Source organism: Tachyglossus aculeatus, chromosome 18, assembly GCF_015852505.1.
Source record: "Tachyglossus aculeatus isolate mTacAcu1 chromosome 18, mTacAcu1.pri, whole genome shotgun sequence".
NCBI classification, from domain to species: Eukaryota; Metazoa; Chordata; class Mammalia; order Monotremata; family Tachyglossidae; genus Tachyglossus; species Tachyglossus aculeatus.
Window position 1 is genome coordinate 961,516 of NC_052083.1, and position 26,651 is coordinate 988,166.

The following is a 26,651-nucleotide window of genomic DNA, read 5'->3' on the forward strand; positions in this document are numbered from 1 at the left end:
TGAGCTGCCATTCATTCAACCGTATTTATTGAGCGCTGGACTAAGCGCTTGGGAAGTACAAATCGGCAACATATAGAGATGGTCCCTACCCAACAATGGGCTGCCAGTGCTCTGCCCCAAAGGACAAACCTAATGGAAGGTCGCTAAGTTCAACAGAGATGCCAAACTTTTTGACCAGATCCCCCTCCACGGGTTGGACCATCCCAGACACAACCCCCGACTTGGAGAGCTATTCAACCCTCTTCCCTGTTGTTCCCCTCTGAGCTCCCGCCCAGCAGGCCTGAGGACCCTGTGCCCAAGGGCCTTCCGAGGTCACTGCCAGAATTGCTGTCGCCAATTTCCACGGTCTCGGCGTTGTGACCTGCTCCACCCAGCCCCTTGTGCGGGGAAGCTGGGCCCACCTTAGTCCTTTCCCTTGCAGGGCCCACAAGGACCCCCTGGACGCCCAGGCCCCCCTGGTCCTGTTGGACCCCCGGTAAGAGGATTGATTCATTCATTCTGCTTGATCCCAGGGAGCATTCTAGAGGGCAGGGAAAGCCTGGGGTTGTATAATAATAATAATAATAATGACACTTATTAAGCACTTACTTTGTGCAAAGCACTGTTCTAAGCACTGGGGAGGTTACAAGGTAATCAGGTTGTCCCATGTGGGGCTCACAGTCTTCATCCCCGTTTTACAGATGAGGGAACTGAGGCCCAGAGAAGTGAAGTGACTTGCCCAAAGTCACACAGCTGACAAGTGGTGGAACCGGGATTTGAACCCATGACCTCTGACTCCAAAGCCTGTGCTCTTTCCACTGAGCCACGCTGCTTCTCTAACAGGAACAGTGTCCATCCTGATTATTTTGTGTTCCAGCCCTTAGCCCAGTGCCTGGCCAGTAATAATAATAATAATAATAACTGGTATCTGTTAGGTGCTTATTATTTGCCAAGCACTGTACGAAGTGCTGGGGTCTTGTCTTATGCTGTCAAGTCATTTCGAACCCATAGCGACTCCATGAACACATCTCTCCCAGAATGCCCCACCTCCATCTGCAATTGTTCTGGTAGTGTATCCACAGAGTTTTCTTGGAAAAAATACAGAAGTGATTAACTGTTGCCTGTTTCCGTGTGGTAAACTGGAGCCTCTGCCCTTGACTTTCTCCCATGCCACTACCACCCAAGTGCTGGGGTAGATATAAGCTAATCAAATTGGATCTAGTCCCTGTCCCACATGGGACTCACAGTCTTAATCCCCATTTAACAGATGAGGTAGCTGAAGCACAGAGAAGTTAAATGACTTGTCCAAGGTCACACAGCAGGCAAGTGGCAGAGTTGGGATTAGAACCCAGATCCTTCGGACTCCCATGCCTGTGCTATATTCCCTAGGCAACACTGCTTCTTATAATAAGTGCCAAACCTGGTAGTAATTATTGTAATAATTGTGATTGTTGTTCATTTTCTCCTAAGGGCCTGCCTGGAGAGATTGGCTTTTCTGGGAAACCTGGCCAGCCTGGGCAGCAGGTAAAGTGTGTTTGCTGGCATAGACAGGGCAGCCAGTTACCAGGCCAGAAGGGCTGCAACCCCTTTCACCAAGGTTTCTTTTGATGCCCTGACGTCCTCCTGGGCCACTTGAGGAATAGAAGGGAGGAGAATTCCCATCTGCCAGAAACTGGGGAACAGCCCTCTTTGAGAGGGGACTCTGAGGCCATTAGGACTTATAGCCACTCTCCATGGGCTTCTGATGTGAAGGACAGCGGCATGCAGAAGTCACACTGTGGATCACCCAGCTTATGCCGGAAAGTCACACAAGGCGGCCCACTGGAGGTCAGGCTGGGAGTCACACAGTGGTCACCCAGGGTCGAACGGGAGTCTCTCTCAAAGCCAGAGACAGTGAGCTCTGTCCATGCAGTGTGAGTGGGTGGGGAGGGGAGTAGTGCCTCCTGAGGTTTTTTCCCTCTCTCTAGGGATCCCCTGGAAAGGCTGGCGAAGATGGGCAACCAGGTCTTCCAGGACCCAAGGTTTGTGTTTTCCTTCATTTCTCCTTGCTGTTTTAAAAAGTCCATATAGAGGGAACCAATTTCAGGTGTTGATGGAGAAACAACTGCATCCTGCTGGGATGCAGCATCTCATGACTGGACGGAAACCTAATACCAAGAGCACTGTCCATTGGACTTTCTCTCAAGAGCCTGGGATAGCACTCTGTCCACAGTAGGCATCCAGTACAGAGCTCTGACCACAGTAGATTCAGACTGGTCTCTCCCCTCACCCAATGTATGCTCACAATTGTCTCTCCTGACACCATGTGTGTGCTCACCCCATCTCTCCCAACACCATATGTGTGCTCCTCCCTGTCTCCCTCAGCATCACCTGGTGCTTGCACATGTCTCTCCAAACTCCACGAGGCACATATATAGGAGATTTGGGGTGCTGGCTGTGACACTCTGGAAAATTACCCCTTGGGGGAGAGATGGTGTTGTCAGCTCTTTGCCCCAGAGCAGGACCAGCAGGAAAAGATCTAGAGAGGACTCTCCCATGGCCTGTGGACTGTGTGCAGTGCTTGGTCAAGTTCCCTGAGTGCCTGCTTGTCCCCCATTCCCTGTCCCAGGGCAGGGCCTGAGGTGGTCCATGCTGCTTTCTCCTTACAGGGGGAGCCTGGCGAGAGAGGAGAGGATGGCGTTCCTGGGAAGCCCGGCCACAGGGTAGGGAAGGCATCTCTGGTGGGTTTGGGTGGTGATTGGCCCAAATGATGAGTCTCTCAACTCTGGGTGATCTCTAATCCTTCAGAAGGGGTCTGAGCCTGTCAGTCCCTGGGAGGCAAGCAGAGGCTGATGGGAAATTCCCTTCCAGCTCTGGGCTCCTAGATACCCCCTTCACCCCCTGCTAAGAAGAAGGCTTGGAGCTGCAACCCCTCAGTTGGGTTCCCAGGGGTGACTGTGGTGCGAGAAGCCAGAGCCCCCAACACTCTCAGCCCCTGGTGTTCTCAGAGCCTGGCACGTTGGCCGTGGAGCTGTTCACTTGCTCTATGTGGTGCTCACTTGGACAAGCCCTGCTATGACCTGGCCCTACCTGAACTGGGCCTAGTCAAGCCTGGATGGCTGAACCCAGGCTGCACCACTCGGGATGATGTTCCAGCAGACAAGGGCTTAATGCAGTGCATTGCCCACTGTAAGCGCTCAATAAATATGATTGATTGTTGGTGGAAGTGGGTGTTTCAAGGGAGTTGTTGACCCTTCTGTGGGGAGTCAGGCACCTTGTGTGAAATGCTGCAATGGTGTTTGTTCAAGGCTCACCATGTGCCAAGTGCTGTGCAGAGCACGGGAGTAGATATGACTGACAATCAGATTGAACACAGCCCCTTTCCCATGTGGGTAAGAGGGAGGGAGAGCAGAGATCTCATCCCCATTTTACACAGGAGGAACCTGAGGCCTAGAGAGATGAAGCAACTTGCCCAGGACTACTCAGCAGGCCAGCAGCAGAGCTGGGATTAGGACCCAGGTTCTTTCCACTTCTCCCAATCTCCTCAAAGTCTCCATTCAGCAGGTGGGGGGCCCCAGTTGTGGCTGTGGCTGCAGAGGAGGATATACCACCCCCTTTTCCAGGGCTCCTGTTGGCCCAGCCAATCTGAACTCTGCAAAGCCAGGGTGTCCAGTGAGACCCAGATCAGACTTGGGGTCTCAGCCAGAGCCCCCCCAGTGCTTGCTTTCCTCCCTAATAATAATAATGGAATTTGTTAAGTGCTTACTGTGTGCCAAGCACTGTTCTAAATGCTGGGGTAGATACAGGACTGTGAGCCCCACGTGGGACAACCTCATTACCTTGGATTCCCCCCCAGTGCTTAGAACAGTGCCTAATAATAATAATAATAATAATGATGATGGTGGCATTTAAGTGCTTACTATGTGCGAAGCACTGTTCTAAGCGCTGGGGAGGATACAAGGTGATCGGGTTGCCCCTCGTGGGGTTCACAGTCATCCCCATTTTACAGATGAGGTAACTGAGGCACAGAGAAGTTAAGTGACTTGCCCAAAGTCACACAGCTGACAAGCGGCAGAGCAGGGATTTGAACCCATGACCTCTGGTTCCCAAGCCTGTGCTCTTTCCACTGATCCATGCTGCTTGGCACATAGCGCTTAACAAATACCCACATTATTATTACAGGGTAATCAGGTTATCCCACGTGGGGCTCACACTTTTAATCCCCATTTTACAGATGAGGCAACTGAAGCACAGAGAAGTTGTGATTTGCCCAAGGTCACACAGCAGACAAGTGGTGGAGCCAGGATTAGAACCCATGTCCTTTGACTACCAAGCCCGTGCTCTTTCCACCAAGCCATGCAGCTTCTCAGGCAGCGTGGATGTAGCTCCTCTCGGGCAGCTGCGTGACTCCTCTCTGGGGCTGCCCTTGGCATTTGGGGCTGCAGGCAGTGGGTAGAAAGGAGAGGTGGGGTGTCTGCAGTGCTCACAGCTCTGCCCTGTTATGTTTTTTAAAGGGGGAAGCTGGTGTTCCAGGGCCAGCAAGCAGAGACGGTGAAAAAGTGAGTAGGTGCAGGAGCCTCCTCCCCCACAGCCCCTTCTCCTGCTCCCACCTCCGCTAAGGGTCCAGAAGTCCTGGGTGGCTCCTTGGGGTCCAGTCTAGTTTCCAGGCATGAATCCCTCAGGCAGAACTCTAAAGAACCAAATCCCTCCACCTTTTCTGGGCCCCCTTAAACTTACCTCCCCACCGGCTTCTTTGAAATGGGGAGAACAGAGGGCATTTTTCCTGCTCCTGTAATGGGGTGTTTCCCACGCTCCCCATGTCCTCCCCCAGCCTCCCATGGGGAGTGCCTCTTGGTTCCAGGTTGGTGGTATCTGTTCCAGGGAGAGACAGGCCTACCGGGACCCCCAGGGCTCCGAGGTCCAACCGGAGAGAAAGGAGACCAGGTAACTCGCAGCAGGTAAAGCCGCCAGATCTTCTGGGAGGAGCCCCCCACCCCACTGTGCCGTGGCAAGTTCTGGGTTATTGGTGACTTCAGGACTGTGCTGGGTCGGGAGCTGCTGTGATCCCTCCAGGCAGGGCTGCCGTTACCGTAGAGATCAGATTGTCACTAGGAGGGATGGGTAGGTTGGTTCTGCTCTCCTTCTCACTATGGTTTTCCAGCCCTGCGGAGTCATGGGGCCCATCTGGTCATCCAACCTCCACCAGTTCCCCCTGGCCTGGTGCTGCTGGAACCGTCAGGTCGAGGTTCCACTGTCTGTCATTCGCTCGACACTTAGGCACATTGTGGGCCTCTCCCAGTTTGGGCAGCTGGGCAAGTTGACATGGAAATGCCAAGTGGGAATATTTGTTCCAATGGCCAATACCTCCATTCACCTCCATCCCCCTCCATCCACTTCCTCCTGGGACCGGCCAGCAGGGTGGGCAGGGGCCCATGTGACATGGTGTCTTTCATGTGCAGGGTCAGAAAGGAGACTTGGGGTTCACTGGACCAAAGGGGGACAGAGGAGAAAAGGTGGGTGTGGGTCTCACCGACCTCATCTAATCGTTGGGTGAGAATGGGACATATTGGCTATGGCTTGCTAGGACCCCAGTCTCCTCTTCTCTCTCTTTCTCTCTCTCTCTCTCTCTCTCTCTCTCTCTCTCTCTCTCTCTCTCTCTCTCTCTCTCTCCCTCCCTCCCCCCACCCTCTCTCTCTCTCTCTCTCCCCCTCTCCCTCTCCCTCCCCCTCAATGTGACTGATAGTTCCTCTGCTCTGAGAACCTCCTTTCTTTCTGTGTGAGAGGCTTTCCTTGTGGCCAGCTGGGACACCACTGTGACCTGAGGGAACCCGCCTCATCAGGGGTCATCATGGAACAGTGGCCAGGTGGCTCTGGGACTGACCAACACCTGCCTCTGATAGTCCATACCCCATACCTGTCACCTTCCCACCCTTGGCCAGACCTCTGCATCAGACCAGAAGTCCTATTTCTGGATCAGTAATGCTGCAGGGATCATTGAGCTGAGTTCATTTGGCTGAGCAGCCTTGACTGAGCTGGGGAGAAGTTGGAAAGCGGCTCCTAGGGGCAGACCTGCCTTAGGGTTTGCCACATAACTGCCAGGTGGGATGTGGAGTCTCATCAGCCCCAAGGTGATACTGGAGAGACCCAACTGGGCTGGACTGTGCTCCAAACTCAAGTCGAGACCCCGACTCTGTCTGCCTCGATTGGTCAGTCCTATTGGTACCTATGCGGAGGGCAGGGCTCTGGTGAAAAAGCAGGTCTAGGCCTCCCCTCAATCTGTCCAGATTGGTCTGTCCCATTGGTATCTGGATGAAGCAGGGGTGGAGGACCCAGCAGAAGCAGTCACTGACTGTCCTTGTCCTCATTATTCCAGGGCGACTCAGGAGCACCCGGTCCTCCTGGCCCTCCGGGTTCGGTAGGTCCCTCCCACGGATTCCTGTCCTCCACCCCTGCACCCTGTGACACTCACCCCTCCGGACTCAAGCCGCCCCATCATTGTTGTTTAATGTGGTGATACCTCACCCTGGGCCTCTGGGGTCTGTTGCCCCTGCCCTGGCTGGCAGCCCAAATCAGCCCAGCTGTCAGATCCACAGACCGTGTGTCCACTGCTGCGGGGAAAGGGGAAGGGAGGGGCATCAGTCAGGCTGGGCTATCCACATGTGGGCCGTGGAGCAGGGGGTGCGGACCCCCGGGTTCGCCCAGTCCCCTCTGAACCATCAGGTGGGGGTCTTTTGGGTGTTTGAGGCTTGGCTCGGGCCTCACCATTGCTTCTGGGCTTTCGTTTCAGACTTCTCCACTCAGTCCTCAACCGCGAGAGCCGGTAAACAATTGGGAGGATTCTGTGGTCTCCACGGGCCTTATCTGGACATGGGCATTGGCGGGGTGGGCCGGGGCTTATTTGGAGGTTGTGCCAGATGGAGCCCCCTGGGCAGGCAGGGATGGTGAGTCCCCACCGATCCCCTGGCTCCTGGGGCTGTACTTATGCCCTGGGAGAGACGCAGGGGTCGGGCCCGTCCCAAGCTCGGGTTCCCTGGGGAGGCTTTGATGAGGAAGCAGTGTACCCTGTCCTGGGGTCTACTGGCTGCACAGCACTGTACTGGGCACCTGATGAACACAAGGCCTGTTGACTGGGCACAGAGATCGGGCCAGGGTCACGACCACTGTCAGAATTCTCTTGTTGTTAGGTCACACTCATCTTTTGTGGCTAGACTTGGGAGGGAATGCTGGGCTGTGATTATCGAGTGCTCAACTTCAGGCACCTGCCTTTTACCCCCACCATAGGGTCCCAGGTACTTAGTACAGCATTCCTGCAACCAGTTGCCCAGTATGGTCCTCTGCACACAGGTGCCTAGTACAGTATGGTGCCTAGTACAGTATCATGCCCACAGAAGATGCCCTGTCCTGCCAGGGTTGGCTCTGGCTGCTGGGGCAAGGGCATCATTGGCTGTAGATTCTGAAGCCCTTGTGGGTGCCCCTGCCTAGATTCCACCTGAGGTGAGCCCTTTCTGGGTGTCCAGAAACTGGGGGTTCTCCCCTCACCCATCCCACATGATTAGGATAAGCTGGTGGCCAGACGCCTGGCTCTGAACAGTTTGTTCTCCTGAGGCAGGGGGCCACTGGGCCCAAGGGAGATAAAGGAGACAACGGCTCTGCTGGAGAAATGGTATGTGACACTCATTCCTCAGCCCCCCACCTCACTGTCCCTGAGCTGCAGGATCTGGGAGGAGGGTGGGTGAGGGACCCCAATGAGTTCACTGGGCCTTGGACAGGGCAGGTTGCTGTCTGGGAAGGGGCAGGAGGGTGACTGAACCAGACCACAGCTCCCTGATGGGTGGTGGGGTAGGTGTGGCTGGTGTCTCATTGGATGGGGTGCCTCAGGCCTACTCCTAGGCTCTGATGGAGGCTCCTGTATGGGTCGGCCCTGAGGGTGCCTGGGGACAGATAAGAGGCCAACCCCTCATCTCCCTTCCAGGTCACCTTGAGGGCCCCACAGCCACCAGCCCCAGGCTGCTCCTGGGTCCCAGGGGTCCTGGGGTGAGAGTTGATGTCCTGCTAATATTTGGGGGTCTGGATCCCTGAGGAAGCTGACATGGGCCCCCCTCCCTCCCGCCATGTCTTTTTTCATTGCAGGGCCCACGGGGTTTCCCAGGGGAAGAGGGACGGAGAGGACCTGCAGGACCCCCGGTAAGCATGTGATAGGTGGGGACATGCAGATCCCTCTACCGACCACCCACTGTGGGCAGAGCACTATACTGGATGCCCTCTGTGGGCAGTAATGGTTGCTGTGGTCAAGGAGCCTATGGGGGTGTCCAGTAAGGTTTCTAATGGTTTAACCCTATTGCTTTTGGCTCAGGGCACAAAGGGACAAGATGGAGTCAGAGGGGAACCCGGAGTCCCAGGAGCAGGGGTGAGTAACTGCTGCCCCCAGCTGCTCCTCTGCTGCCACAAAAGTGGCCAGAGGGGCCAGAAGGCTCCACACCACTGGTGGGTGATTGCGGGGGCCGGGGGGGGGGGGCACCTGGCTCTATCACTGCTCCCTTGGCTCATGGCGAGGGTGGGGAAGAGCCATCACGTCTGCTGTTTGCATTTTCCAACAGGGACCTCCAGGACCCTCAGGTCTCCCAGGTGTCCGGGGCCTTCCTGGAGCTGGGGTGAGTGATCCGTCTGCACAGGTGGTGGGGCGGGAGCCACCCAGTCACCACCATCACCACTGAGCAATTTTGTAAGCATGACAAATTTGTCTGGTGCTTACTGAGCTGAGCACTGGGATGGAAGCCAGCTAATCAGGTTAGATGCAGGCTCTGTCCACCACAGGGCTCCCCATCTAAGAGCAGGATCATGTCCTCAATTTACAGATGAGGACACTGAGGCACGGATGGTTGTGTACTTGTCCCCAGTCCCACAGCAGGCCTGTAGTGGAGCTGGGACTCTCTCTGCATCCCTGTAATGTAACTTATACTTGCAGGGGGCTCCAGGGGCCAAGGGCCAGCCAGGAGAAGCTGGACAGAAAGGAGACCAGGTATGTTATTTCTGCATGGCTGTGGACATGGCCCTGATGCTCCCCAAGGGAACTTATCAATCAGTCAATACATATATCCACCCACCTCCTATTGACAGTGCTGCCTCAGGCTTAGCAGGGTCATTTTGTCCCTCCCCTGCCCTCTGCCCAGCCTTTCTTCCAACATAACCCCATCTTGCATTTGTGAAACCTTTGCTCACACTGCTTGGCTCATTTTGTTTTCCCGACATCCCCAGGAGTCAGGGCAAGGCAGCTATAAAATCCCCATTGTGCAGAGGGGGATGGTGAGGCCCAGAGAGACTCGGAGACTTGCCTGAAGTTACATGGCAGGCAATGGGCAGACTCGGGTCTAGAAGCGGGTCTGCTGATTCCCTGCCCCCGGCTGTGTCCACCAGTCCCAACTGAGCTGGAGCTAGCTGTATCCCGACCGGGGAGGTGAACTCTCCCTGGGAAGGGGAGCGGTTTGTAATTCATTTATATATTTATATGAATGTCTGTCTCCTCTTCTAGATTGTAAGCTTGTTGTAGGGAGGGCATGTGTCTGTGTATTGTTATATTGTACTCTTGCAAGCACTTAAGCACAGTGCTCTGCATACAGTAAGTGCTCAATTAATAGAATTGACTGACTGATAGGAATCTGGCTATGACTGATGGTCTCCTGGTGCCTTGGGGGTGCCCTGCACTGGGCCCAGGCTGCTCAGCTTTCCCCTGTTGCCTCCTGGTCTCGAGAGGAGAGATGCCACCTTGCTCTCGCAGCAGGGGGGAGGGATCTATGATCCGGAGCTGGAGTGCAGCCTGGTAGGTCAGACCACGCTGGCCTTCGGAAGGAATCTTGAGTGTTTGCTCCCACTCCTTCCAGGGACCCCCGGGTTCAGAGGGACCACCTGGACCTCGAGGGGAGCCCGGCATGCCTGGGGCAGTGGGACCCCCTGGAAAGGGTCAAGATGGAGAACCGGTAAGTCCCCAGCTTCGAGTGGATTTTGTTTCTGGGCCAGGCTGCCCAGGATCCATGCTAGGTCCAGGGTTTTGGGGTGCCTTGATGGTGTTTCAGGTGGTAGGGGATGGCCAACAGTGATGGGGAGGGAAGGGGAAATCAGACTCTAGAGGGGAGCAGTGCGTCCTTTCTTGTCAAGAAAAAACACCCTGCTTCCTCCAGGAAGCTTTCCCTGGTTAGTGGGCATAGGGCTGGGCTCAGTCAACCCCAAACCTTGTCTGATGAGGCGACCGAACCTCTGGGGAATTTGAAAGCATTTCCTTAGACCATAAGGGCCCAGGTGACAGGTTCTTAGTGACCGGTTTGGGGAACGGGAATGTGGATGGGGCATGAGGAGGTCAGTTGGTGCTGACGTGTCAGTGAAAAGGCTTTGTTCAGGCTATAACCATGGTACTTCTCCCCATGTTTGCTGTCTAGGGCCACCGTGGAGCTCCCGGGGTGCCAGGACCCCCAGGACAGAAGGTGAATGTTGGCTGTAATCCTCTGTGTGTGGAGTTTGTGTGCATATGTGTCAACTTGGGTATGCATAAATATGTGCACATATGTGTGAGGAGTGTTGGTATTTTTTGAGCACCCATGGAGTGGGATGCACTGTGCTTAAGCACCCGGGAGAAAGAGCAGAAGGAAAACACATGCTCCTGCCTATGTAGAACTTCCAATCTAATGGTTGAGGGGAGCAGGACTGCCATAGCGGAGAATCCACAGCCGAGTCCCCTTATTTCAGCATCAGTAATAGAAATAACAATGATAATAATAATTGTAGTATTTGTCAAGCATTTACTATGCATCAAGGACTGTACTAAGCACCAGAACAGATACAATTCAATCAGATTAGACACAGTCCAAGCCGTACATTGGGCTCACAGTCTAAGGGGGAGGGAGAATAAATATTGAAACCCCGATGTACAGATGAGGAAACTGAGGCACCCAGAAGGCTTAAGCAACTTTCCCAAGGTCACCCAGCAGGCTAGTGGCGGAGCTAGGGTGGGAACTCAGGCCTCCGAAATCCCAGTCCTGTACTTTTCCACTAGGCCACGCTGCTTCACAGTCAGTGAATTGATTAATCAGTCGTATTTATTGACTGCTTACTGTGTGCAGTGCGTGCACTGTACTAAGCACTCGGGAGAGTACAACAGAGTTGGTAGAGACCTTCCCTGCCCACAACGAGTTTACAGTCTAGAGGGAGAGAGTTCCAAATGTTCTTGGCAGTGCCCTGGGCCTAAGGATGCAGCTGAAGATGGCATCAGTAACACCCCTGGCACATTGTAGGAACAGGAAGGAAATGTGATGGAGAGAACCGCAAGGGGTAGATTCTGTGGGGCTCGGTCCGCAGTGAGGGTAGAATCTGCTGTTCATTCTGCTCACCAGCAATGGCTCTATCAGTAGCTGTGGAGCCGAGGGCAGACAAACAAAAATCACTCTCTGCCCACACTATGCCATTATGCATTCACACAAAGGCCACCCGCTAAAAACGTGCAAGTTACACATAGGTGATTTGTAAAGTTATTAGCAGCCTCATGCTTTGTTGTGATATTGAGTAGCACCAAGGGAAATTAAATAGGTGGCCAGGACCGTGTTATTTCTCATGAGTGCATCACAGGGAGCGGGGTTTCCAAGGAGCCCAGACAGTGGATTTCACACCTTTGCGTACACAGACAAAAAAAGGCTGGGTCTGGCCTCCCACCTCTTTTGGTTTGTTAGTTCAGTGCCTCCACTTCAGGAAATGCCCTGATTTTGTTCCAGGAAGGGAGGGATCGTGTCATCTAATTATAGTATTGTGCTCTCCCAAGCGCTTGGTACAGTGCTCTGCCCTTAGTAGACTGCAAGCTCCTTGAGAGTGGTGATTGTATCTGCTATCTAGTGTTCTCTTCCAAATGCTCAGTGCAGTGCTCTGCTCACGGTAGGCACTCAGTCAATACAATTGACCGGTCGACTTTGATTACAAGCTGGTCTTGTCCCAACCACCAGGGATGTTTAAGCTCAACTCTTCTCTCCCCTGGCCCTATCCCATGGAATCTGCGGTTCGTGATTTTTGCTTCGGCAGAGTGTAACACCCCTTCCCTACACTGGGGGACCCAGTCGACTTTCCCCCATTTGAACAGATTCCCTTAATGCAGGCCTGTTTTCCCTGGCCTGTTGCCTGTAGGCTCCAACCTCTCCAAGAGAGAGAGGAAAAGGGAGAGGGATATGACCAGGCTATCGGTGCTGACCAGAGAATCCTCTCGTTCCAGGGGGACCGAGGAGCTGCTGGGGTCCCTGGCCGGGCTGGCGAGAGAGGAAACCCAGGACTTGGGGCAGCAGGTCCCCCCGTGAGTCGTGACACTGCCTCCATGCACTACCCGATTCCCTCCACGCCGGTGCACCTGGGTGCTGAGCTGGAAGTGGTGTGGGGGGCTCCTAGAGCCAGGCTGTTGGGTGGCTGGGGGGATCCCCCACCGCTGGCAACTACAGAGACTGGCAGTGCCAGCCACTTGCCCGCCTTCATGCAGAGCTACCCGAAGCGTTCGTGCAGGGTTGGTACAGGTTCCACACAGAGTTCATGCACAGTGCCCACTGTGACGTGCACATATATCTGTGGGAATATGGGAATGGGGCCTCCAGGGACTGTAGACCTGTGAAGCACAGCCTATCCATAATCCACTTTGTGGAAGCGGGGTCCAAACCTTCCTACAGGGCCAGATAGCTGGTGGGTCCAAGGACAGAGCCTTTCAGTTAACGCCAGGCTTGGGTCCCAGGGTTTGGGAGCAGCAGGGCCATGGGGCAGAATTGGTGCTGTGAGCTCTGGGAGTGCGAGAGCGGGTGCAATCATATTAGAACAGACCACTTCTGCTGGAAAAGGATTGTTGGGGTCCAGAAGTGGGGGCCAGTCTGGTGAGATTAGTTAAAAGTCCACCCTTGCTAGGCAACCAAGGTCAAGAGTCTGGATCGGAATGGCAGGCTCTTCCTGTCCATGGCTATGGCCCGGTCTGGAAAAGGACAAGCGAGGCTGGGCAGATGGCACTGTTGACTCAGGATGCTTATTTGCAGGGTCCCCCCGGGTTGCAAGGAGACGCAGGGCCACCGGTACGTACACATCTCATGGGTCGGGCACTGCAACCATTTGAACCGGGTGCTGGAGGGGCAGTGGGTGGAGCTGGCTCCTGGCCAGCAGGGAGTCTCCTAGGGAGAGAGGAGGGACGAGGTGGTCTTCCCAGTGGTGCCCCCATGTTTGAGGCCCGGTGTGGGCAGAGGCAGGGCTGGTATGTCTTAACTCCTGTCTCTTCCCTGCTTTCCCCAGGGACCACGAGGCTTCCCTGGTTTCCCTGGTCCCCAGGGTCTGGCTGGCCAGGAGGTGAGTGAGGCTTGGGAGACTCAAGACTTCTCTTCCAGATGTCCCTTGTGGGGTCAACAGTGTCCACCTTCTGCTGGGGCAGGGGCCAGTGGCCTCTGACTGGTCACTCAGGCAGAGCTATCATCAGGCTGACAGCAGTAGGGGCTGAGTGACCACTGGGTGCAGGACCCCATACTAAGCACTTGGGGCCGTCCGATAAGTGGGGGAAGCATGAATCCTGCACTCAGAGAACTTACTACGCAATGGGGGTTTCAGACAGAAGGTCATTTATGGACAGGAGGCACAAAGACTTCAGTACAAAGATGTGTCAATCAAAATGTCCAAACATGGAATAGGTGGTTGTGAGGGCCAAAGTGCTGAGATGTTGGCTGGGAGCCTGTGGGACTTGAGCAGGAGAAAGACAAATCTGGGAAAGGTTCCTGGAAGAGAGTGTCAGGGAAGAGGATGGGGGTTCTAGGAGGGTTTTCCTGAGCTGAAGAGCGAGGGTTGGATGCAACCTCTGGTGGGTCGATCCATGTCAGGCTGGGCCGAGCGCTGTCTCCCTGGTTGGAATCCCTGGTCCCAGCAGGCTGTGGAGACGGTGGCCCCGAGCCCACGGACACAGGTTCGTGTGTCGAGAAAAGACTCATCTCACCTTCCCTGCTGCGAGCTAATGCTCCCTATCTCTGTCTCTCTGCCTCCTCAGGGATCACCGGGAAACCCTGGGGAACAAGGGCCACCTGGAAAACCAGTAGGTCCTCCACCCTGTCCCTGTCCTAACCCCCATCCAAACCCTCGGTCCTGCCAGAGCCACTACCCCAAATCCCGCTCTCAGACGACTTTGGGGTGCTGCCTGGAGTAATGGACATTTCCTCTCTCAGGGCCCTGCGCAGATCCTGACCCCTGGGGACATAAACCTCTTGGTGAAGGTGAGGACCTGAAGGAATGTTGATGGTGGATTGGGGATGTGTGGGTGTAGGTGCACATATGTGTGTGCTCCATTTTCTGTTCACCACACCATGTGTGCAGTGGCAAAGAGCTGCAGCCCCACAGTGGACAGTGGGCATGAAATCAAGTTTGATTTGAAGGCCACTGGGGAGCGCTGGGTGGGGGCGGGGGGGGGAGAGTAGTTCTGGCTGATAGCGAGGTGACCAGTCAGGAGATTGGAGGCTTCTCCTGGCTCTGAGCCCGAACCTCTGGGCCCTTGAGCGAGTGGCTGGCCGGGGGGGAGGGAGAGAAAGAGGGAGGCAGGGAGGGAGAAATCATTTGCCCTGAGCCTTGTTTCTGTTCTCCAGGACGTGTGTGGCGACTGCCCCCCGGGAGCCCCAGGACTCCCTGGCCTGCCAGGGTTCAAGGGGGACAAAGGGGTCCCAGGGTCACCTGGGAAAGAGGGCCCTGATGGCAAAAAGGTAAGAGTCCTGGGAGGACCCTGGCAGGGCCCCCAGGGCTCCGGGGCTCTGAGAGGCCTAGTGGAAAAAGCACAGGGCGGGGGTATCAGGTCACTTACCTTCTACTCCTGGCTCTGCAACTTACCTGATCTTTGCTGTTTCTGGAACTGTAGAATGGGGATGAGATTCCTCTTGTCTCTACTTTGCTGCTCACTATAACTGAGAGAATAGAAGACGCTTTGACAGCTGTTTGCTCTCTAACTTTCCATGAATGTGCTCTGCATGATTTCCCATAGGAGACTGAACTCAGCATGCTGGCGCTCACTCCTGGGGGATGGGGAGTCCACATGGCCTCCTGCCCTCTGACCTTCTCCCATTGGCCAAGGACACAGGGCTTGGGCCAGCTTGGGCACAGATTGCTCAGCCTCGTTGCTGTCTGACTTCCCTTTGTCATAGGGGGACACTGGCCTCCGAGGACTTAGTGGACCCCCGGGAGAGACCGGCCTGAAGGTGAGTCTGGCTCATTGGACCCACTCCCTCTCCACTACCTCCTACCTCCCCCCGCGCCCCCCTCCCGCCTTACCTCTTTCTTTCATCCCCTCCCCTTCTGTCCTGTCCTCATTTTCTCTGGGTCATTTTGAATTGAGAACAGTTCTCCAGGGTGTCTTGTTTGGGAGATGATTTAGCATCAGCCATGGCGTCATTGACCAAGCTTATGGATCTGACTGTTGCAGGGCCCCTACTGGAGGGTTCCACAGTTCCCAGCTCCTAACCCACCCTCCCTTCTTCCTCCTCCCTCTCTCTCCCTCCCACTTCCCCTCTCTTTCTCTCTTTCTTTCTCTTCCTTTCTCACTTCCTCTCTTTCTCTTCCTTCCCCTTCAGACCTTGGGAGGGAAGCAATAGAAGCACCCCCGAAGCCAAGGCGAGCTTTTGGTTGCTTGTTCAGGCTATTAGTTGGCTCCAACCATCTGAACCAGTGGTTTGCAGAAGTCTCCCTGCCCTGTGCCCCTACACTGGTGCTCACTGGGCAGAGCACCCCACCTCCTCTATCAACAAGAAGGCAGATAAGGGCTCAAGGTGCAGTGAAGCACCCTAGCCAAAGGCCCTCCTTCCGGCAGGAGACAGATGGTTTGATTATGGGGAAATTTGGGTCCAATTGCAAGGTTTACAGCTAGCCCTGAAGTCGACACTGCCTGGTGGCCCTGCAGGGAAACCCCTCTGTTTCCCCCACAATACAGTTAATCACTTCAAGGATGCTAGGGACATCTGCAGTCTGTGCCTGGAGGGAGTCTGGGGCACTGGAAGCCATCTCCCCATCAACTGGCCAAAAGCACCACTCCTATCCTCTGTGAGAACTGTTGGGAAATGGGGCTCTTCTGCCACCTTGCCTGCTGCTTATCTTTGTGGTGGTTCCAGGGTACTCTCCCTAGGGGAGGACCCCTCCAAGAGTCTGAGAGACAAAAGAGTATCCTGTGTTCCAAGTGCTGTCTCAGCACTGCAATCAGAGCAGTGAAGAGGGAGAGCTTGAAGCCACTGGCTAGGTGACATAAGCCGTCGGGGTCTTGGGCTTGTTGTGGTCAGTGGGTTCTGCCTCCTTCCCAGTGGGCCTAGGTCTTGGCTCAGGTCCTGGCTCAGTTGTTTCTTTTTGTATTTATCAGGGCTCTAAAGGAGAGCAGGGAGCAGATGGTGAGGCTGGACTCAAAGGTGAACAGGTAAAAACCCATTTCCTTAGTAATATATGTGCTACTGTGTGCACTCTCTCTCACTCTCTTCTCACCCCATTTGCTTCTTGCCTCTTGGTTCCTAATTTTCCCTAGGGAGTAATCATCTTCAATCAGTGACATTTGCTGAATGCTTTCTGTGTGCAGGGCACTGTACTAAGTGTCTGGGGGAGTGTAATTTAACGGATTCAACATTCTTACAGTCTAGAGAGGGTGACAGACATTAATATAAATGAATAAATTATATATATGTCATAAGTTCTCTGAGGCTGGGGGATGATGGGTGAATAAAGGGAACGAGTTAGGACGACACAGAAGAGAGTAGAAAAAAGGACTGCTGCTGGCCTGTCAGGAGCCTTGGTGCAGTCAGAGCACCTCTGGGAGCATTTGAGATGGTTGTCAGATCTGCTGTCAACTGCTCCCTTCTGGGCTCCAATAGCACGGACCCTCAAAGACAGGCCTACGCTAGCTGAAATCAGCTCCAGGCTGGGAGAGAATCCAAGCGAACAGCGAGATTACAGATTGGGTCACTCATGGTTCTTAAATCCAACTGAGAAATCCAGTGGGGCAGAACAGTGGCCTGGGGGAAGCCACTGATCCTTCCCAGGTGGTCCTAGGCACTGTGCATCCAACACAAAACAGGCCAACTAAGATTGGGGCAACTGGTCCCTTTTGCTATGTCAAGCTCAACATCTTCCCCCCCAGGGCTCTCCAGCTCTCAGGGCGCCACCCAAGTCACTTGTTTGGATTAACCTTCCTTGAGTCTCCATCTGTGCAGATTGGAGGGCTTGGGGACCGGAGGATCTAGAAGAAAGCCCATTTGGGGAGTCACTCAATGCTGTTTTTTCTTTTCCTAGGGCCACCCCGGTGTGCCTGGAGTCGTGGGTTCCCCAGGGAGCCCAGGGCCACCCGTAAGTGCAGGGGTTTCCCTGGCCTCTGTGTCTCATCCCCGCTGGGCGTAGAAGGGAAAGGCAGGGATGGACTGGGAGGGACGACAGGGGTGGGGGGGGACCAGGAGCCGCTGGTCCAGGTTTCAGGACAGAAGTGAAGTGTCCAGCTGTTGGTTAAAGGGAATGGAACCATGCCCAGAGAAGGGGGAAGCGAGTAGGAGCCTGCAACAAAGTTGGACCCTTTCCATTTCCTGCACTGAGGAAGGGGAGACTCAGCCCCTCCCCAGTGTGGAGCCATGGATAAAGGAAAGGAAATTGGCTCAGTGTGGGGAAGGGGGGGGCTCTCATTTAGCCTGGGGAGAGGGTGGGACTGAGGGGTTTATGTCACAGGACCCTGGGTAGCTGAGTTGGGGGTGCAGCCTTGGGCCTGAGGAGCCTTGAGGACCCAGGATTGGGGGACAGTAGGACCAGAGAAATTTGGAACAAAACTTGTCTCCTGGCAAGAATGAGCTGGAATGCACAGCAGATCATTTCCCCGCTACATCCTCTGCCCTCCCCTCCCCTCTATGCCCCCTGCCCTCCCCAGATCCCTCTGCCCATCCAGCTCCATTTCTGGTCATTTCTGAAAGGAAAAACCAGCAGTGTGGGGTGGGCTGCTAGCTTTCATTGGACTGACTGTTTAACTTCAGGGAGGAATTGCTGTGCCATTCTAGGGGGGGAATAAATTGGGGACGACAGAGTTCTGATTGGACCATGCTTATTAATGTTTCTGTGAGATGCTGGATCAGCTGCTCACCTTCTCCTTTTCTGTTTCTATAGGGAGCAGACGGTGTGTCTGGACCGGCTGGGCCTCCGGGGTTTCCAGGAGCCACAGTAAGCTGCACTCCCTGAGCTTGGGGCAAGCCTAGGGGGCCCAGTCTGGGCAGTGAGGGAGTCCGGGTGCTGGGACTGAGTCTTCAGCTTCTCCGACTCTGGCTCTGGAGAGTGGGGAGAGGTCTGAAACCCAGAGAGGGGGCAGGAGATCTGGAATTCTGGGAGCCTGCAGTCAGCCAGAATCCTGTACAGGGATAAAAGAGAGACAAGGAGCTCTCCACTTCAGTTTTTTTTAAATGGCATTTATTAAGTGCTTACTATGTACCGAGTACTATTCTAAGCGCTGGGATAGATAGAAGGTTATCAGTTCATCCCACGTGGGGCTCACAATCTTAATCCCCATTTTACGGATGAGGTAAGTGAGGTACAGAGAAGTTGTGATTTGACCAAGGTCACACAGCTGACAAGTGGTGGAGCTGGGATTAGAACCCATGACCTCTTATTCCCAAGCCTGTGCTCTTTCCACTAAACCACGCTGCTTCTCACCCGGGAGGGCAGGTCCTGGTCTAGGTGGAAAGGGGTGTAAAAAGCTCTTCTGGGTGCCTACTTTGTGGAGAGTGAAGTGCTGGTTGCCTGCTGTGTGCAGTGTACTGGACTAAGTGCTTGGCAGAGTACATTTGAATAAGAGACAAAGTTCTTGCCCACAATGGATTTACAGTCTAACAGGGTTGAGTGGAAACTCCCTCTTTCTGAGCTGGGCCAGTGGAAGCCCAGATGCTGAAGAAATACTGGTTGCAGAGAAACGGGTAGCTTTCCTATCCCCAGCCCAAACAGTCAGTATGGTGGACATGAAGCTAATATTGATTAATATTGACAGTCAATACTATGGCTTCCTGAGGAGGAGACACTGAGCCTCCCACCCATCCAGCATAGAAACATAAGCATTTTTGGGTGGCCTAGGCAGCCAGGAAACCAGGACTAAGGACCAGTCACCTCTGTCTCCCCTAGCTGGAGCAGTGCACATGTGTCTGGTTCTTGGTAGGAGGGATACACTAACCCTCCTAGAATCCCTTCCTGGTCTGAGTGGGGAAGAGCTGAGGTTCCCCCTTATGGGCAGGAGTAGCGGCAGAGGCAGCTTTAGTCCGGTGGGTAGAAGAGCTGGGGTGGGCAGAGAAAGACTGATGTATTTCTGCTTCTGTTCTTGTTCTAGGGGAAGGATGGTGTGCCAGGCCCCCAGGGCCCCCCAGGATTGCCGGGACTCCCCGTGGGTGACAGCCTTCTGGGACTCTGGATGGGTCAGGGATGCAAGGGTTGAATGGGTTAGGGGACCAGATGTGTCCGGGGGACACAGGCCATCTCAGGCAGGACAAGGGTCCAGTTTTAACCAGCAAAGGCAACCCCTGGTGAGCCTGGAGCATGCCTGCTGGATCTCTTGTTGGAAAGGACAAAGGGGCACTGGTGGCTGGGAACCTGACACTGTGGGGTGTTGATCATCCTGTGGAGCTGGACTAGTCACACAGACTGCACTCTCACAACGGAGCACAAGCAGCAGAAACAGAATTAGCACAGCACCACTGCCAGGCTGCCAGGGGCTGACCCAGGAAGGTCCATCTGGGAGGGCTTCCTGGAGGAGGGGCTTTCATTCATTCAATTGTATTTATTGAGCGCTTACTGCTTGCGGAGCACTGTACTGAGCGCTTGGGAAGTACAAATTGGCAATATAGAGACGGTCCCTACCCAACAACGGGCTCACAGTCTAGAAGGGGGATTGAGGAAGATGTGGATTGTTGCTCTCTGTTGGGCAGGGGGAGGTGGGGATTGGACAAGGTGGTTGGGGTTGGGTGTGGTGGGGTTGATTTGTGTTTTCCTTCTAGGGTGAAGGCGGAAAGGAGGGCGAAGATGGAAAACCAGGGCCCCCAGGGGATCCGGTGAGAACAAGTCCAGTGCTGTCCCAGCCCCTGCTCCACTTCTGCCAGGGACCCACTCTGCCCAGGGATCATGAGTGGCCGCTTTCCTCAAGGCCCAAGATCCTGGTTTCAGGTTCCAGGGTACCCTGTAGGGTCGGCACACACCTGGAGCTGGGGACCCAGGTCACCTACCCCTCCCCCTCTCCCCCCGCCCCTCCCCGTTCTCGGGGTTCTGCTGCATCTGTCGATGGAATCCCGGGGCAGTCCCCCTCTCTCCTTGGGTGGGGGCTGCTACTGGACAACGGGCCGGAATGCTTTCCTGGAAGGAGAGAGCTGGGAGGATCAGACCTGTAGGCCCTTCCTAAGCCAGGCCCTGGACTGACTGACCATCTGACTGTCAAAGTTCATGGCACCTCCCTCCCCTCACTTCCTGCAGCCATCACAGTCCTGGTGACTCTGAGGCAGAAGGGGCTAATTCTGGGAATTCCCATTTCTCCCATTCCCTCCAGGGCCCAGCAGGAGAACCAGGAGGCCCGGGGCCAGATGGGGTCAGAGGACTACCAGTAAGTGCTGCTGGTTTTTGTGCACCAGGGGCAGGGTGGACATATGGAGCCTGGACATGCATTACCTTCAAGGACACGCATGATTGCCTCATGAGCTTTGGACCCAGCATGTTTGGGTTCAGCAGTGTCCTTCTGCCATGGAAGGCACAGGTTAGCAGATGCAATTGGGGAGATGCACTAGGGAGACTGAGGCAGACAGCCATGACTGGCAATCATGATCCCCTGCAGGTGGAGGCAGGGGGATGTTCAGGTTACAGGGCTCCTTTGGGGACACCTTGCTGAGCCTCTCACACGTAACAAACGGCATTAGCCTCATCCTCTCTGACTGTGCCTCTTCCCGCTGAGCTGTCAGGTTGGTTTCGGACTGATTCTGCCCTGGGATGAGCTCTCTGTTGGGCAGGGGGAGCCTGTGCAAGCAATGAGGCTGAATCCTGCAATTCCCCTCAACTTGGACCCTGGGCCTGAGGGAGTCCTGCCAGCTTGCTGGTGCTCTGATAGCTGGAGACCTGAGGGCCACATGATTGAGGGCATACGTCAGAAACACCCTATTTGATACAAACACGGAACTTGGTGTGGCAGAGATGTGTGTCAGGAGTGTGTGTGTCAGGTTGCGCAGGGAGAAAGGACTCGATATGGGGACCATGACATGCTTCCCAATTGGCCGTGGCCCTAGCCCAGGCCCGTGGTCAGCTGTGGGCATTACCTGGGGTGTGGACACCTGCTCCTTTTCTGCTTGTCCGATTCTATCCCTGCCTCTCCAGGGGAAACCTGCCATGAATCAGAGTGAACCCCTTTCAGCCAAGTACCAGGTGTAAAGAGATCATAATTAGTAGAAATATAACCCGTGGCATGGGGGGAGGGGTTGGGTGGGAATTGTTACTGCTAATCCCTTGTCTATGTACAGTGCTTTTATTTTCTTCTTGACTGTAAGCCCAGTGTGGGCAGGGATTGTCTCTTTTTATTGCTGAATTGTACTTTCCAAGCGCTTAGTATAGTGCTCTGCACACAGTGAGCGCTCCATAATTATGATTGAATGAATGAATTTTCCCAGAGTGTTTTCACACTGGCTATGTTATTTTAATTTTATTTCTCCACTGTCAATGGTGTCTGCTCTAAATACAGAGGACCACTATGACTACATAGACTATTTTATAGCCTTATAATGTCTCTGTGAAGTAGGTGGGGGAAGGCATTATCTTCCCCATTTTACAGATGAGGACATCGAAGCCTAGAGAGGTGAAGTGACTTCCCCATGTTACCCAGCTGGCCAGTGGTCTCCGCCAGGCAGGGCTGAAGACAGTTGGAGTTCTGTCCATGCCCAGGGTGTCTCGCCCTCTCTCTTGGTTGTCTTGGAGCCCCAGGCTGGAAGACAGCAATCAGTCAATCAGTGGTATTTACTGGGGGCTGAATAAGTGCAGAGCACTGTGCTGAGAGCTTTGGAGAGCACAATAGAGTATAGTATGAGCCCAGATCCCTGTCCTCAAGGAGCCTCCAGTCTAGCGGACATCCAAGTCACCTTTATGAGAGAGGAAGTGCATCAGAGTTGGTCTCTTCCAGTTGGGACGGATGGAACACTCCAGCTTTCCAGCAGTTCACTAATGGCCTGTTCTGACCCCAGTGGGATAGTGGCAGCTGGTGGGGACAGGATGGGCTGCACCCATCTCTGTTCAGCAGTGGTCCTGGTCCAGCAGTGGTCTTGGTAGGCCCACCTCCTCTAATCATGCTCCCACGAGGGATTCTCCCCAACTCCCAGAGGGAGGAGTCTGGTACATCCAATTCTGCTACAGTCCATGTTTCCATTACGTCGTTCAGAAAGAATGTGGTAAAGGAATTGGAGAATGCCCTTCCCACCAGTCTGTTGTGGTACAACATGGTCACAGGTTCGTGCAGGAAGAAATGGTCATGCCCATGCAGGAGCCATCAATCAAGATGTGATGTTGCTATGGTCTTAGCCTTCCTGCCCCATGCCGAATGGGACTGGGTGTGGGTTTTTTGTATTTCAGCCACTTCCCAGCGATTAATACAGGGAAATAGCAGTAAGTGGCCAGGGGGTAAAGTGTCCTGCAAAAGATTGAAGTGACAATAATGTAGCAATCTGTGGCAAATAACGTTTGTCATGGTGGGATATCCTCCATCCACCTCCCCAACGCTCCTCTGTTCCCACTGAATCGGTGGTTGCCACACTGGGATTTCCCGTAGCCCTTGGGTGGTGTTTGAGAACTCGGCCCCCTTGGGCCAAAACTCAGTTTGCCCATCTGGGCTAGAGGAGGGAGGGGGGCGGTTTCAGAGTGGGTTGGAGTGTGGTCAGGTGAGAATGGGTGATGGAATGGGTGGAAGGGTTGGGGGGATGGGGCCGGTGGGGGAGAGGGGTGAGCAAGTTTCTCCCTCTCGCCCGACAGTGGGTCACGATGAGCTGACACTTGGGAAATTATGTAGAGAGTGGGAGTGCCTGATTGTTATTCTCCCCACCAGGGTTTCAAGGGCCACACAGGAGATCCAGGCCTACCTGGCTCTAGGGTAAGTGTGTTCCTTGATCCTGACTCATTGGGTCAGAAAAAAGTGTTTGGAGGCCATTTCAATCATCCCTCCACCTCTAGCCTGGATGGTACTCTCTGACCCACTTGACAGTATTACCAAGCAGTGGTATTTATTGAGTGCTTACTGTGTGCAGAGCTCTGTACTAAGTGCTAGTGTCCCAAATGTCAACCAAGTGGACAACAGAAGACGGTTGTTTGAGACCTGCCATTAAGGGTGGGTAAGCCTCAGCCGTGGTCCATCCCTTGTCCCCCATGAGGCCACTGTTCCCTAGTGGTCAACCTTACTCTCCACTGGTATGTGGACCAGCCTGGGGGCTGAGAGCATCAGGCTGCTCTTTGCTCCTTCCGCTCCAGGCTCTGCCTGGTAGCCAGCCTAGTGTCAGACCCTTGCTCAGTGCCTATTAAAAACGTGGTTATCTCTTCCTCCCCAGGGTGAGCCGGGCATGATGGGTGCCCCGGGCCGGGAAGGTTCGCCGGGGAAAGATGTGAGTGAATTGCCTGCTTATGGCTGTGGGGGGCTGCTTGTTTCTCTGGGGGGCATCTGGGAGGAGCCATGGGGGAGGGGACATATGAGGGGGTTCATGTGCCACCCTGTAATGAAGGACACTTGTCCTGGTGGTGCCCCTTGCTGGTACCACTGCAGCTGTGGCAGCTGAGATTCGTAACGGCAACTGAAATCCGACCCAAAGAGAAGGGGCCACTGGAGAGCTTACTGCATCTCCCATCAGATTGATGGTGGAATTCCCCTCAGGCCAACCCTTTAATTCTCTTGGGCCAACCGTGTTTGTTTAAAGGGCATGTGGGCCGGTGCTTATTTTCATGGTACCTCTGAACCCTGCTGCTGCTACCCTCCCAGTTAATCAAGCTTCCTTTTGTGGCCAAGGGAACCATGATCCTGAGGGGGGTTTGTCTTTGTTTCAGGGTGACACCGGACCCATTGGCCCTCAGGGCCCCCGGGGACAGAGGGGGCCAGCAGTGAGTGCTTTTGGCTTCTCTGGGTAGGGAGGCCACATCCTAGATGCAAGCGGATGTTGGGTGCCATATGTCGCGGTGGGTCTCGGTCCCAATTCAGGGCAGAGGGGGTGATCAGGACATCAGCAGACATTGGAATGATTCTGTCTGGAGGTTCCATCCATGCTGGTGGGCAAGACTGTGGTGATCCAGTCTGAGGTCAGGGAAAGAAACAGAGGCTCCACCAAGGCACAGTGCCTAGCTGGGCTCCCCAGGGCAACCAAACGCTTCAGGTCTGGGGAGGTGAGGGAAGCCACTTGTGTGGGGCATGTGGGTTGTGGGTGGAGTGCTCAGGATTCTCAGGTTTGGGGCAAGTCCTGGGCTGCAGTCATAGTGGTCAAGCTGGGATGGATACCCTGCCCTCCCTTCAGACCATCTCTTTGCCTGTGGTGGGAGGCTGTCAGTGCCTTGGATGGGCAGCGGGGGAACAAGAATGCTGGGCAATGTGGCATGAGGGGTGCACCTGGCTCTGGGACCTTCTGAGAAGTCTGGGTGTGGTGCTGAATGGGAAGGGGGCAGGGGTTGGTGGTAACTGGAGCCTGTGGAGTTGGCATTAGACCTCAGGCTTTGGGCTTCCCAGGCCACACTAAGCAACCTGGTGGCCTCATTCTTTTTTTTTTAATGGCATTTATTAAGCGCTTACTATGTGCAAAGCACTGTTCTAAGCACTGGGGAGGTTACAAGGTGATCAAGTTGTCCCAGTGGGGTTTCACAGTCTTAATCCCCATTTTCCAGATGAGGTAACTGAGGCCCAGAGAAGTGAAGTGACTTGCCCAAAATCGCACAGCTGACAAGTGGCCGAGCCGGCATTTGAACCCATGACCTCTGACTCCAAAGCCCGGGCTCTTTCCTCTGAGCCATGCTGCTTCAGACAGAGTATTGGTGTCCCAGTCAGCACCTCCTGGGGTCAACCGTCCTCCTTCCCCATCCCCTCCTCCTTCTCCTTCTCCTCCTCCTTCTTCTTTACCCCCTTCCCTTACTCACAGAATAGGCGTACCATGGGCCAGTGGACCCTGCTATTAATGGCTATTTTGTCTCCCCCACCCCTCAGGGTAAGAGTGGCTCACCCGGCCCCCCAGGGGACCCTGGCCCAGCAGGACCCCCGGTGAGTTTGTCCACCAACCCAGTACCAAGCTGCCAGGGCCACTTGGGCCACCAGTGGAAATCAGGGGAAACCTAGTCCATGACTTTCACAGGAGTGGGGGCACCCCTGAGAGGTGGTGGGATAGGAGGGAACAGGCAGTCTGGTCTGCGCTGCTTGGGTTGAGGCCATCAGTCCGTGGGTCAGTGTCATTTTCTGAGTGCCTACTGAGGCCAAGCAATGTGGTCTGAGCTCTGGCATGGGGCAGTGGAGGGGGGATGCCTGAGATCTGCCCGAGAAGGGTTTGCAGTCTAAGACTGGACAACCAAAGGAAGAGCAGGAGAAACCCCGATCCCTCTGGTCCTCCTGGTCCTTGTTGGGGCCTTTCTAGAGGGACCCTCAGTCCAGGTTTCAGGGAGAAGGTCAGTCAGACAGCCATGATCAAGGGTCCTTCTTGGGTCGGGGTTTGTCCAACATCAGAATTTTCGACAGGCAACTTCCAAGTCCCTGTCTGCGCAGTCGGGGATCCGGTGCCAGATCCACTTATTGGGAGCTGGCTTAGAGGTTGCCAAATGTCAAGAGCATCGACAAGATGTGAGGTCAGCTGTTGCCTAGCAACTCCCTTGCCGCACCTCTCTTGTGCTTAGGTACTTCTGGCTGGTTCACAAACACAGGCTGGGGAGATAATAGTGGTAACAGTAACAGTATTTTTTTTAGGACTGTGTGCAAATCACTGTGACAGGCAGGAACTTTGGTTCAAGATAACCAGATTAGACCAGTCCCCCTCTCATATGGGGGTCAGGCGGAAGAGGGGAGGGCTTGAAGCCTAATGGGAAGAGGTTACAGGCATCTTATCCCCATTTTACAGATGAGGAAACTGAGGCACAGAGAAGTTAGGTGACTTGCCCAAAGTCATACAGAAGGCGAGTGGTAGAGCTGGGACTAAAACATAGGTCTCCTTGACTTCCAGGCCCAAGGTCTTTTCGTCTTGGCCACTCTCTGTTGACTGGTGACTCCAACGACTTCAGCAGCCTCCTCCTCAACAGCAGAGACACTGGGCTGCTCTAGGGGTCCCGGGAATTGGGTGCAGGGCCTCCTGGGCTGCAGGGGCTGTAAAGCCTGGCTCAGGGGACTATGTGGCTTTCAGGGGGGCACCTAGGGAGGGACAGGCTCGTGGCCAGAGAGTTCCTTTAGTAATGCTCCATTTGGTCTCTGAAGGGTCTGAAAGGGACCAGAGGAGAGAATGGCAACCCCGGTCTCCCTGGATTCCTGGGCCCCCGAGGCCCTCAGGTAAGAAGATCCCTCAGATGGGGGACCACCCAGGGCTCAAGGGTGGGAACCGTGAATGGGCTTGTAGACAGTTCCTCCACTTGTAGTGCATCTAACCAGCTCCCACCAACCCAGAGTGGAAATAAAGCCTGGACTGGGTGTGGTGCCTTGGAAGAATAGGCGAGTTGGT

At 54.6% G+C, this 26,651-nt stretch overlaps 1 protein-coding gene across 1 annotated transcript in view; it reads left to right on the forward strand.

Annotated features, from left to right (window-relative positions):
- The window catches only part of COL22A1 (collagen type XXII alpha 1 chain), a 61,709-nt gene that overhangs the window by 30,902 nt on the left and 4,156 nt on the right, over positions 1 to 26,651 (forward strand). The window contains exons 27-60 of the mRNA XM_038760680.1: positions 422 to 475; positions 1,450 to 1,503; positions 1,947 to 2,000; positions 2,628 to 2,681; positions 4,473 to 4,517; positions 4,840 to 4,902; positions 5,418 to 5,471; positions 6,332 to 6,373; positions 6,746 to 6,778; positions 7,568 to 7,621; positions 8,089 to 8,142; positions 8,312 to 8,365; positions 8,556 to 8,609; positions 8,924 to 8,977; positions 9,837 to 9,932; positions 10,389 to 10,433; positions 12,203 to 12,280; positions 12,999 to 13,034; positions 13,249 to 13,302; positions 13,988 to 14,032; positions 14,163 to 14,210; positions 14,577 to 14,690; positions 15,126 to 15,179; positions 16,328 to 16,381; positions 17,248 to 17,301; positions 18,100 to 18,153; positions 19,304 to 19,357; positions 19,968 to 20,021; positions 20,510 to 20,563; positions 23,036 to 23,080; positions 23,532 to 23,585; positions 24,022 to 24,075; positions 25,163 to 25,216; positions 26,411 to 26,482. Coding sequence (XP_038616608.1) covers positions 422 to 475; positions 1,450 to 1,503; positions 1,947 to 2,000; positions 2,628 to 2,681; positions 4,473 to 4,517; positions 4,840 to 4,902; positions 5,418 to 5,471; positions 6,332 to 6,373; positions 6,746 to 6,778; positions 7,568 to 7,621; positions 8,089 to 8,142; positions 8,312 to 8,365; positions 8,556 to 8,609; positions 8,924 to 8,977; positions 9,837 to 9,932; positions 10,389 to 10,433; positions 12,203 to 12,280; positions 12,999 to 13,034; positions 13,249 to 13,302; positions 13,988 to 14,032; positions 14,163 to 14,210; positions 14,577 to 14,690; positions 15,126 to 15,179; positions 16,328 to 16,381; positions 17,248 to 17,301; positions 18,100 to 18,153; positions 19,304 to 19,357; positions 19,968 to 20,021; positions 20,510 to 20,563; positions 23,036 to 23,080; positions 23,532 to 23,585; positions 24,022 to 24,075; positions 25,163 to 25,216; positions 26,411 to 26,482 — 1,896 coding nt within the window. The remainder of the gene's footprint in view (positions 1 to 421; positions 476 to 1,449; positions 1,504 to 1,946; positions 2,001 to 2,627; positions 2,682 to 4,472; positions 4,518 to 4,839; positions 4,903 to 5,417; positions 5,472 to 6,331; positions 6,374 to 6,745; positions 6,779 to 7,567; positions 7,622 to 8,088; positions 8,143 to 8,311; positions 8,366 to 8,555; positions 8,610 to 8,923; positions 8,978 to 9,836; positions 9,933 to 10,388; positions 10,434 to 12,202; positions 12,281 to 12,998; positions 13,035 to 13,248; positions 13,303 to 13,987; positions 14,033 to 14,162; positions 14,211 to 14,576; positions 14,691 to 15,125; positions 15,180 to 16,327; positions 16,382 to 17,247; positions 17,302 to 18,099; positions 18,154 to 19,303; positions 19,358 to 19,967; positions 20,022 to 20,509; positions 20,564 to 23,035; positions 23,081 to 23,531; positions 23,586 to 24,021; positions 24,076 to 25,162; positions 25,217 to 26,410; positions 26,483 to 26,651) is intronic.